At 48.4% G+C, this 12,837-nt stretch overlaps 1 protein-coding gene across 8 annotated transcripts in view; it reads right to left on the bottom strand.

The window, feature by feature from the left end:
* Positions 1–12,837, bottom strand: part of Wdr62 (WD repeat domain 62) — an 81,758-nt gene that overhangs the window by 30,062 nt on the left and 38,859 nt on the right. Inside the window, exon 1 of one of the 8 annotated variants that reach the window (XM_076621945.1) lies at positions 6,054–6,218. The exons of the other annotated variants lie outside the window; for them this stretch is intronic. Within the exon in view, the coding sequence (XP_076478060.1) occupies positions 6,054–6,065 (12 nt within the window). The 5' untranslated portion in view covers positions 6,066–6,218. Of the gene's footprint in view, positions 1–6,053; positions 6,219–12,837 lie in introns of those variants that run through there. 8 annotated transcript variants of the gene reach the window in all.

The raw sequence follows: 12,837 nt of genomic DNA, 5'->3' as shown, positions 1-12,837 counted from the left end.
ACTGGGGCATTGATCTGGAATGGCTCGCGAAGGCGGAGTTTGTTAATACAGCGTACTTCCGTTTTTTTCACGGCTGTCGGCAAAAGTTCAGAGAAACTCGTCCGATCGATATCAGCAACCCGCTGTACCGCGGCGTAACGAGAATCTTACGTTCCACGTTCCCCATCGGGAATCTCGTTCGAAGCCGAGATTCACCGCGTGTGGCCGGTTTCTCTAGACTTCTACACTTCGGACTAGCGCCGTCCAAGTCGTCCCCGGGAGACAAACGCCGCCCCCTTTCATCGTCTTAACGAATACGTGGCGCGTTTCATTCGTCAGGCCGCTGGTCTTTTTTCGCTAGGAAAACGCCAGCCTGTCATGGTTGGCTTCTTAGCATCGCGCGATTTCGTCGGCGACGAACGAACGCATCGCGCGAAACGACGTTTGAAAGGAGAAGCACACTGGAACTTTAGACCATGAAATTGTTTCGTCGTAAGACTCGTTTCGTGACTTTCGGTTGCCAGCGCGTGCCGACTCTGGCGAATCATCGCGGCGTTTAACCAGCTACGTCGACGGACTCGATCGTATCTTCGACTCCGAAAAGGTCCGCTGTTTCAGCGAAAATATTCATCGATTAAGTCCCATTTGCATCGCGCAACTATACTCGAAGCGACTAGGTCTCGGTCGAAGCGATCAGTTCAAAGATAGAAGAACGGGCTATTTCTGGTCGAACGACTACGAGTCGTTTCAACTCGACCGACCCCGGGTGTCTACACGGGCAAATTCGAACAATTTAAAATCGATGGACGAAAAGTGGCTGAACATAGTAATCGAGGTTTTAGAAAGCAGCAGCGCGTCTTAGCCGCAACAACTTGGTAGATGGTTCGCGACTTTCCTTCGGGCTCCGACGAAAAGCTACTCGCGCCTTCTCTCTCTAACGGCCATCCATCTGTCGATCGATCGTCGCAATTAAGTTCCATCGAGTCAAATTTTTCGCCAACCATCGTACCGTGTCGTCGTTAACTTAGGAAACCTAGCGACGAGTTCGTCCTAACGAGTGTTCTAATCTCGCGAAAAGTATCTGGGACTAACAGTCGATACTCGAACGATTCTCAATTGGTCGTTGTTGTTCACGTTCTACGTAAAGTCGGGCGACTGGCGCGAATCGGAACTCGAGAAACCGACAAACGTCTTACCGCTTACCACTTAACGAATCATCGACGATCTATCGAAGAGAATAAAATTGCCAACGCAGAGATCGCCCGAGCCGTCGGGATACGCGCCAAACGACAGGGCGATTCGTCGCGGTTGCGCGATCGTTGCGTAATCGCAAAGTCCTCGTCGAAGATGACTCGTAACGGTATAATTAAGGGTGGTTACGCGTAACAACTTCCGCGATTCGAGAACGCTCCGTCCGCGTTTTATGTTTCTTTGCAGGCAAAAACCTGCTCCCTTTTCCGTCGACTTTCACGATGAACGACCAGCGCGTCCAACGATCGTAAATCGAACGGCTGAACGAGCAAATCGACGTTCTAGAAGCGGCGATCGCGTTATAGCGGTTCGATGCGATCTCCGCGCGATATCCGCAGGTTCGTCGAAGAATTCCATCGAACGAAGTCGGCGCAGGTTACGCGATACCCAGGGACACTTACGTTTGTCTCATACTCCGCTCCGTGGACGATCGAGATCGGCGTAGGCAGAGAGGAGAACGCTACCGCGACATTGGTTCGTCACGCGAATGACTAGCTCGGTTCGCGTGGGAGGCCGAACGATATTATTCGCAAATGTTCGGTGGAAAAAATCGCGGATGCAATGATAAAGGATAACCTGCACTACCCATAACCATTTTCACCGTACTAACACTAGAACTATCACGCCAGTCAAATTGATTGGTTTTACAATTTTATTTTTAAATTCCTACCTCGTGTTATATTTTTTCCGTAATGATGTAATGACTTTCGCAACGATAACTAAAAGAATAATATAATGAATTTTATTTTGTTCAGCCAAAATGACTGGTACTTTTCAAAGTGTAAAAGTGCTGTAATCTGTTTATCGAACCCTGATTAACCAGCTTCCTCGTTTTCTACAACTTCCCACACGTTTTTCAAATTTTTACCGCGTATCGTTCGATATGACGATATCAGTTATCAGGAAAATTCCTAGATGCCAACACTAGAAATACCACAGCAGTCAAAATGACTGGATCTACAATTTTATAAACGTGTCAACCCTCGTTTAGGGATCCCAGATGGATTAATAATAGCAAAAATCTACTACGTAACATGGTGTTACTTCTGTAAGAAAGTAATAAATCGATAAATATACAAATATTCTTTTATTAGGTGTTTTTTAAAGACCAGTCATTTTCACTGGTTTTGGTAGAAATAGCTTCGTGTTAACTATAGTTCTAGTATTAATGGAACTGTCCATCTCGTTGACTCTGTATACCGTGACGCCCATCTTTTTCGACAATCGCATCGTCCTCGAGAAGCTTTTTGCAACGTACACTGTAGTTGTTATATTCATCGCGATTTTCAAACCTCCGTTCGTACGCCTTTCTCCTACTCTTTTCCCTCTTTTGCGTATATTTGCGCGTGTAATTTACTTCTTCTCGCGTCGTATCTTTGTACGAAAGGGTCTATCCCGTTAAGAGGACAGTTGAAGGCATCAGCGGCGTTCAACTGACGACTGGTCCCATCACTTGTTCACAGAGTTTACCGAAAATTTACTGCTCAAAACGATTAAAAAATAAATTATTTAGAATTTAAAACTGCCGCACTGATCAACTTCGCTCGATGAGATCCTACGGATACGTTTTCGAGTATGTCCTATTTGTATACTTTGATCCGAATCATCAAGATCCATTGGGGCAACTAAATTGTAGTTTACATTATAAAATTGGAATATTTTTTCAATTTGAATTTGTCAAATTTAATCAAGATCGACGGTACACTTACTCATAGTGGCAGTTAAAAAGAATTTCACAACAAAAGTAAGACTCGTTTGGAAAATAATAAATTGATATAAACGAGATGCTGACAAACGGGTCAAACGTGATCTCTCACATCTGAAGAATACTTACCGACTGAAATAAAAAGCAGTGGCAGCGCGCGTAATAATCCGCGCTTCGTGATAGAACACAGTCGTCCGATTGCGTAATAATCCGCGCTTGGATGCAAACATGGGTTAATAACAACAACAAACGCAGAGAAAAGTTCTTTCCGACGGACTACGTAAAAATGAGGAAAAATGAATTCTTACAGCTGGCAGTAATCCGATTCGAATGCGACCAAAGTTTCTCGTTCGGTATTCGTTCGTGTCCCGGCGAGTAGACTCGTTCGCGTCGCGGGTAAGTAGAGTGATCCGAGAATCTCGAGGAATTAATTCGCCTCGTTAAAGGAAACGAGTGTCGGAGGAGGGGAGCGCGACACGCGAAACGATTCGAGCTTCGGAGAAAGTATAAGTAATTTCTCGCGGGGTGAAACCTTCCATCTATGAGCGAGCAGCTGATCGATCGCCGCAATGACCAGAGAAAACCACGACAGGTAGAAAGGGAAGATCGGAGCATCGTTGTGTGCGATTAAACGAAGAACTGTGTCGCGCGTGGCGTACGAATATCTGGCCGCGTGTTCTCCGTAATTTAACAAACTCTCCAATCGTTACTGCCAGTCTAACGATTTTAACGGTCGCGTTCACGGATAGCTCGACTCGGACGATAGCATCTCTCTCGAACGTAGAGATTCTCTCGATGGATTTTTTCACGGCTAGAAAACTCGAGCTTGAATCGTCGATTTCGAGACCGATCGCCAACCTACACCGTACAACGTCTATTTGGTCCTCGTCCATCTACCACGAGTCCCAACTTTCTCTCGGTCGAACGCGTTCGATCGGTAGCGGCGTATCGAAGCTACACTAAATTCTTCGACAATCCGCGACCAACCTACGAAGACGAGACGACGAAATCTCCGTTGGGCAGCTCGGAGGGAGACCTTGAACGAAAAGTCGGCGAACAAGGCCGAGAGTTGGCTTATTGGGATAGAAATACGGTGGTTTCGTTCGGAAACGAACGCGCTAGTGGTGTCGACCTACGCTCGTCGATCGAGAGGTTCGCTGGCGACGTACACCGATTGCGTTCAGCACCAGCACGGGACCATGGAAATCGTAACGCGGCGGATGTGGGCACGAGAACGCGCGTGCCACGGACTTCTGTCTATGTACATCTATGGTCGTTGGACGGAAGGTTTCGCAACGACCACCGTAGCAGTTGCCGTGGTCGTCGTTGTTTCGCGGAACACGCGTTGGAAAATGTACCGGTGTCGTAAGTCGCAAGGTGCGCGAGAGACCGGCTGTGCATACGAATGCCATGAAACAGCCGCCAGGCACTGGCTATAAATTTCACCTTCGTCGTTTGTCATCGGCCGTCGCGAGACGGTTATCTGATTTCCGGAGTCGCGACGACTTCGCATCAGCGCGCGATGGATCCTCGTCGGCCGATCGAAGCGATCGTTCGGGCAATTTCCTCGAACGACGAAAGTCGTTTCAGAAGCGCGGTATCATCGGCGCGAACGCGTAACTTGTCGCGAAACCAGAACCAGTTTCCCGCTGCGAACGAAAAACACGCAAAAACAGCGTCCGCCGGTGATTGATCGCTCGCTGACCGGATATCGAGGTCGACGATATCGCGACGGGTTCGATGCATGAGGCTCGTTATCTCGACCGGTCGATTAACGATCGAATAACGCGCGCTTCTGGTGGAACCGGTTGCGACGCTTTTAGCGATGATCCAGTCGGCGTCCTTGCGCGAGAGCTACCGACACGTTAACGTACACATTAGCCGACTTTTTTTGCGCGTTTCCTCGTACAGTCGTCTTTCGTCGCGTGCCTCCACTTCTCGGGGTCGCGACTGCACGCTTGTAACGCCTCGTAACGTCCAAACGAAAGGGAAACTCGCGCAGGAGATCCGCGTCGTTAATTTTTTCATGGCGGCGGATCGCGATTAGCCGAAAGGCTCGATCCTCCGAACGAACGAGCGAGCGCGTCCCGCAAAGTAAATAAGCGAGTTGGAGATTTCCTGTTTGGTTAAGCGCGCGGCTTTGTTCGTATGTAGGTTGCGTTAAAGTCCGTTGCAAAACGCGGTATTTGTGCACGCTCCACGCAAGGACGACGAATAAACGACTGGTTCGCGGACCGCGGCTGTGTATGCAAATGAGCGTCGTTGCTGCGTAAAGGTGTCGCCCACTTGACGCGACCGATATCGGCGCGATCGCGTTCCAAGCTCGAGAACCGTACCGATTCCACTCGTTTCGCAAACTCGTCGTAAATTCGTGTGCTCCTTTCGTCGACACCAAGTACCAACGAAATCGTCGACGAAAGGTTTTCGTCGCTAAGCGGACGACGACAGTCTTCGTTTAATTTTCTTTTTGCTTAATCGGGCTTCGTTCCATCCGCGAAAACGTCGAACAGCGTGGAGACGGCGTTCGTTGGCCGTCGATGCCGAAACGATCGAGAAACCGCGTTCATTTCTCTCTTAAATTTCTTTTGAAGTTCGTCCAGGAAAGAGTCGAGGCCGGATGCCAGCTCGTTGATCCGGAAATCGTATGGTTGGCAAGAAAATTGGCTTTACGCGATCGATAGCCGAAAATTCGCAGGAATCGTCGATTCGAATGGAAAAGTTGTAGGGGAAGTCTGTTCCGGCGTACACCGATCGAGATAACGAGACCGACCCAGATCCGTTTCCAATGAAAAATCTGCTGCGATCGTGTGACCGATTCCGACGTTATCGCGAATCACCGTGCACGTTGCTACGCGTTACGCGACGTGTTCTAGTAGCCTCTTCTTCGTCTTTCGCTCTGTTGCTTCCGATGTGAAACGCCGGTATCGCCAGTGCCGGAGATCGATCCACTAAGCAGCATGGTCGACGAAGGCGGTCGTTATCAACGCCAAATCACGTACTTTCGTCCGATCGCCGCCGCCCGATTAACACCCAATCACCGTAATTTTCTCTGCTGCGCTCCCCGGTCTTAATTCTACGTGACGCAATCAATAGCCAAAAAAAGAAAAACGTCTCTTACACGACTCAGCATGATTCGCGTTCCCACGAAACTTTCTTCGAATCGACGAAGCGTCCTCAGTTCACGGGAGGTTCCATCGGGAGACGCGACCAATCGCAGAAGCACCGAGGGACCAACTGACTGAGAAGAAAAGAACGCACGTACGGACAAGACGTAATCTGCGAGACTAATGCGCTGAAAGCGGCTATAGTCGCTGCATCGCGATACACCGTACGGTGACGTAATCTACGACCGACGGAAGACAAGGTCTCCTTCGTATAATACGAAACATTACGCAACACGAGCCAGGGTTCGACGCGACTCAATGAAAAGAGCCGACAAATTCGCGCCTCGATCAACGATGCCGTGCACGCGTCGTGCACTCTCCTCTCCAAGTCGATGGTCGACGACGAGCCGCGGCTCCGAGAAACGAACGCCCCGAGCTTCTCAACGGTTGCGATTTCGTTTGCGCAAAGTTCGTTAATGGTACAGTTTACTTTGCAAACTGCTTCTAGTTGTGCCGGTACTCGAGATACGGAAACAGTTTCGCCGTGGCATAATGCAAATTTCGGTCTCGACGATCGCAATTTCCATCTACGGTGCGCCGGAATAGTCGCTCGTAATGCAAATTGCACCGGTCGGCTGGCCGACTTCGACGGAGATTGCAACGGGGCATTCGGAAAGAATTCTCCGCTAACGGAAATCCTATTTTTTGTTTTCTTCTGCCAGCGAGAACGCCGTCCAGCCAGAAGACGTTTTAATAGAAAAACATATTTAACGATTCCACGATATTCCAGTCGAGTATTCGAGGAACGTTTTCCACGACGACGCGTGACTCGGCATGCGTAATTTTGCACGGAACACGCAGCATCGTGGAAGGGATAATGCCTGTGCATACGCAAAACACAACTCGCGACGATGAATCTTTCGAAGGACGTAGCTAATCGCAGCCGACGATAAATATTTAGCTGCGAGCGGAATCGCGCCGCATCTTACTTCATCGAGCAGAAAGGGAAAGACGAAGGTGAGAAGTACGATTGAACGGATAGTTCGCGAAAAAAGATACAAACTCCGTTGTTTCGACCAAAACCGAGGAAATGCGCGCAAAGTTCAACTTTGGCGAGAAATTCGTAAATCTTCGAAGCGGGTGTCGCGAGGTGTGAAAAGTACAGGGGGCGTGCAGCGTGTTCTCGCGGAGGAATACGCGACGAAGAACGGTTTCAAGAGCGTAGCTTTATTCGCGATAAATATTTATCGCTAAACTCGTTTGCAACGGCCGAGGCAGAGAAGGCTAATTAAACTGCTACGTGCGTAGCCAACTCCACGAGACAGCGCTTCAAATAATTCATCTCCTTGGCGCTTCGAAATTGCGCGATGCGTTCCACGACGTTCGAGTAGCATATTTTAGCGAACACAAAAGGAAGAAAACGATGCCTTCGAGCTTAACGCGATTGCTTCACGGGTCAATGACGCGTCCATTTCTTCTTTCGTAGCGTCTGCGAGGTCCGACCGGCAGTCGCTGTTCTTGTAGGAAAAACTGAGCAACGTTCGCACGCCCTTTGCCAACGGGAGCGTGTAAAACGGTACTCGCTGAAACGCGTGCTTGATCGGTATCGAGCGGAATTTTTCTCCAGCCTTCGTCAGGAATATCCCAGCCGACAGATCCGTCGAACGCGTGCGATGAACGCGATATCTGTCGGATGAAAGAGGTAAAACTTGGAGAGGAATCGGCAAACGCGGGAAGATCGTCGACGGATAAAGCTAAGTTCACACCAAAGCGTCTGGAAAACTGAGGGAACCGATCGCCGTCGGATATTTTACCTCGCCGTCGCATCTATCGCATCGCGTTCTTTCCGCGAATGTGCCGTGCCTGTTCACCGCATTTTTTCCGCCTTTTTCATCGTGTCGTTTTCTCGCGATGGAACGAATCTCGGCCGTGAACGATCGTCGCTAACAAGCCAAGTACGATAACTTCGTGTCGTGGAATAGAATCGACCGAAGAAATTTGTTTGCAACAAGATGGGCTTCCGTTCGTTGCCACGTGCTACGATCGATCGCGTACAAAATCATCGAGCGAGATTTCTCTCCTTCTAAAAAGTACGACAAAAACGACGTGGGTGAAAGCGAACCGGATGGCGGAGGGTGCGACTCGCACGAGGGCTGGAGGAAAGTCGCATGCACGTATACGTATTCGCGTTACCATAGCAGATCGATCTAACGGGCCATTAGGAGTTTCGTGCAAGACCGTTTTTCCCCGCGTGCGGCGCGTCGAGTCGCGGCGTGTAAGCCACACCCTGGTACAGTTATACCGCATCGGCGAAGAATAAGAATAAGCTCGTACGCGAGTGAGAAGGCTACTACGGCAGACACGGCCGACAAGCGCGTACAACGGTTGTTAAGCGAACGCCAGACACGGAAATTTACGCGTGCTTCGACGATAAACGCGGCTTATCGCGCCGTATCGATCGATTTATTCGACCGCTAACCGGGCCGATCGAATGGAACTCGGGCACGTGCACCGGCGATTCTTCCCATCTTTCGATCTCGCTGATTACCGCGTTAATGTCCGCGACGTTTCCCGACCACCGCCAGGCGATTAATCGCCCGTACAGCCCGCATCATCCTCGCGGAGAAAACAGAGTCGAGGAGAACGCGTTGGATCGGTTATCAACCGGTTGACCGATAGAGCGCGTACGATTCTGTTCGCGTAGGGAAAAGTCGTGTGCCATTTGAACTATAATTAGCATTCGAGAGTCGAAACTCCTTCGATGAACTTTCCACGACGTGTTCCTATACGTTTACGTATTATGCATCGACGCAGTCGTGAGAACAGATCTAATCGGGACCCATCGACTAGCTCGCTTCCGCCATGTATTCTACGTACCTATTTATTCGTCTATTTATCGACCGGTTTGCCGATCAGCGCCATGGACCTCGTGATTTAAGCCGCGTGTCCACCCGAGAATAAAGCTATTCCTGACTCATTCTGCCGAGTATTTCTCGCAGGTGGGCGTTCATAGCGACTATGCGACTCAATCGATCAAACAAGACAGCCACTCTCGATGCGGTGTCCACTCGCGAGAAATACTCTCGAGGGTAGCTCGCGAAACTTCCACCATCAAATGGACGCGTATCACTACTCTCCTTCGTTTCGCCATGGCTCGAAGCTTCGTTCCGACCTCGGGGAAAAGCGTCTCGCGAAACAACGAAATTCAGCGGTAAAAAAGGGAACGTACATCTACTTTGCTGTGAAACGCATGCCCCGGCTGAGGATAATGGCCGCGTTGGTGCAGCAATGGCTTTAATTTACGCTAAGGAACCCTATACGACGCGGTAGTCTCGCCGACCGCGACAAAAAGTCGGTTGCCTGGCAAACACGTATTTTCTTTCACTTCCCGAATTCGTTCGCTCGGCCACCACGCCACTCGCGCGCTTCTTATTCGCTAAATAACTCCGTTAAAGACCCTCCAATGGATATCGTAGTTGTAATCTGTAATCGTGCATTGTTTACAGCGAGGTCGAGCTAGCCATTTCGCGTTGGAAATGTATGTTTATGAGCCGGGTTAGAAGGCTAAATGTTAACGCTAATGGTTTAGGTGGAAACGACGCATTTTACGAGGCGATGATAACTGAACGCGACACGCGCCCTATCGAAGGGACTCCGAACGTTCTTCGCTGAAAGTGGTTCGAAGGAACTTGTTTCAGGTTCGCTCAATCGTATCGTACCGTACCATTTATTAAAGGAACGTATTTGGCCATAGGACATTTTTTTTTCAATAAGTTACGAAGTGGTTGCAGGAGTTTGCAGACATCTTCTATAAATTTATAATAAAAATTCATTTTCCCCGGTAATTGTCTTACATTTTTTTTTTTGTTCTTTGAGCTTTCAAATTCGCGTATTGCTCTGAGATTATTTCTTCCGTTTTTTTCCATGATGTGACCAAGATATTTTACTGAACTTTTTGCAAAATTACATTCGGCCAGTTTCAATCGGAAGCCTTCTTTCTTAACAGCTCTCGTCAACATCTCTGTATGCCTGATACGTTGATCGAATGTTTCGGAGAAAACTAAAACGTCGTCAATGTAGTTTACGCAAGACTCTGCCAGTCCGTTCCTTCTAAGAATGTTCGCAAGTATTCTCTGAAAAATAGCGGGGGAAATGTTCAATCCAAAAGGTAAATATCTCGCGGTACAGAGACACACGAATATCAGACAGACGAAAAAGACATACGCAATATCGAATCGTCATCCACAAGCCTATACAAGGCTTGCGTTTCAACGAAGCGGTATTCGCAGCAAAAAGGTCGAGGCGGTCGGCGTAGCGATTGGCACAATTAAAGATACGGTACGACGAGTCCAACAACCGTACCTTAAACGTACATTTATATATACAGGGTGGTTGGTAACTGGTGGTACAAGCGGAAAGGGGGTGATTCTACGCGAAAGAAGAAGTCGAAAATATGGAATAAAAATTTAAAAATTTAACAACGATCTACAGTGAGATCCGTTACAACGAGACGCGATAAAGTGCACGCGTACCGACCGAAAATTCAAAGTCGATTTTCTCGCGAACAAAGCCTCGAACGACAAATTTTTATTCTATATTTTCGACTTCTTTTTTCGCGTAGAATCATCCCCTTTCCGCTTGTACCACCAGTTACCAACCACCCTGTATATAAATATGTTTAACGTTGCTCCGACAGCGGAGGACATTAGCAACGCAGTACAGTTAACGACAGCCTACCTTTCAGATACATCGACGTAAAACATATTATTTCTCCTCGTGTTCTTAAAAGGTACGTGGAAATTGATCGCGTCGAGCAACGGACAGGGCAGTCAATCACAGCTCGACACTATCGACCGATAGCCTAATATTCGGTTTTCTGTCGCCGACGCTTACCGACCAATAGCCAGTTAATCGATCTTTGTCGCCAAGAATCTTTCTCATTTGTTGAGCAGTAATTTGTTACTTAGTACCAAGGTACCTTGCTCAGTTGCGTTGCTTCGTAAGCTCCCACAGTTTGAAAAACTTACCATTTTCAACGAACGAAAGAACGCTATTGGAGAGTTTAAACCGAAACAGAGCCGGCGCCAGGGAGAATCTGTGCCTGAGCTGGCGGTCGGACGCTGTCGATGCTGTCGAACCGCTAGCGGTCGGTAAATTGTTAAGATCAAACAAAAAAAGAAAAATGAGAAGAAACAGGAGTTACGTCGCGTATCTTCTTTCGATTTGCAAACGGTGGCATATTAAAAGCGTAATTCGTCGGGCCGAGCAACGCTCGATTGGTCGGTAGCACCGGGCGAGCTAGGACAGAGATAAAGTTGGAAACGATGCTGGTGCGTGGCAACGGTACCGAAGATAAACTGCGAGTAGAAAGAAGGCAGGTGGTTGCCGAGTCTGATGCAGCGTTCTCGCATGCCGGGGAAAAGGACTATCGCGGAAAGTGTGCCACGCGCTGCCTTTCCGTGCATTTTTGACGGGCTGGCTGCCTGCTCTCTACCGGTCGGGTGAAAATCATGTGCAGAATTAGACTCGCGATTCGCGCTCGAAAGTTGCAAGGAAATCGCGAAAAGAGATCCGACGTTGAACGATCGATCGACGAATCGACGCGAACACCGATGTGCAACGAACCGACGCGGCTTTGTACTTATTCCACGTCGATTTCAATTCGGTTTCGATAAACTGGCCGCGGGAGAGACGCGTGAATGGCTCTGTTTTCCCAAGGTGGAAGCAACGATCGCATCGGTGAATCGGTTGGCGCGATTTGGTATTTTTCACCGCGTGCGAATGAATGCGAATCATCGAAGCTTGGCTGTTATTAACGCGCTATCGCCAGGCTTTTCAATGGGCGCGCTTTTAACGTTAGATCAAACGGCAATATCGCTTCGGCGTGCACAGAGGGCAACGTTTATCGCGGCGACGATTTTCCTCGCCAGCTTTTACGGCGAAACTTTTGCCATCGGTCTTCGAACGAAACAACTCGATGGTTCGACGGTGGGTCGATTAAAGTTAGGGGACAAAAACGGTAAAATACGGCTGTTCAAAATCGAGAATTTCGTACAACGAGGTCTATCAATAATATCGTCAATACTTTCTCAACGAAAATGCGGTCTGTCGATAAATGTGGACGATATCGTACCGACGATACAATCCCTTGATTGATCCCTTTGAGCACCTTGAAATATCGACGATATATTAGTAACCTGAGGATATCCCTAAGGATACCGATTGACCGTGTTCAGTGAAATCGGCGTAATTGCGAAGCCCCCTTTCTCCCACAGAAATTGAAGAACGTACTCGTACATATGCATACGTACACGCATTTATATTTTTCCAGTGCACGTGCATCGTAACATTTTCTATTCAGAATTTACGCTTGTTATATTCACTCGTTAGATTCTTCGCTAGAAGACGATTCGATGCGAACTGTCTCTGTGAAATCACTGTGTCGTGCGCGCATCGAGCAGCAGCGTGGAATTCAAACCGTCGACTAACTGTAGCTCGTGCGGTTAACTTCGCCTCGTCCTTTTTATTCGCCGTGACAAAGAAAATTATATAACGAAAATTTGTGGAAAAAAAAACATCCGCGTACAAACGAAATCGCGTTGCTCGAGCGAGCGCTGTAACGCGATTGTTCGCGGTAACAATGTAGCAGTTAACGCAGAAGGCAACGTACGCGCAGGTACACGGTTCGCCTTTACGCTTCGAAACCGGTCTTTTCTTATCAATCTCGCGGAATAATTAAACCCGTGGATTATTGCGCGGTAGTAAACTGCAACGTCGTAAAACGAACTCATCTTTCTG

The sequence above is a fragment of the Bombus vancouverensis genome, chromosome 10, assembly GCF_051014615.1.
Source record: "Bombus vancouverensis nearcticus chromosome 10, iyBomVanc1_principal, whole genome shotgun sequence".
Taxonomy (NCBI): Eukaryota; Metazoa; Arthropoda; class Insecta; order Hymenoptera; family Apidae; genus Bombus; species Bombus vancouverensis.
The sequence above is the reverse complement of the archived record's forward strand: the minus strand, read 5'-3'. Positions and strand labels throughout refer to the sequence as shown.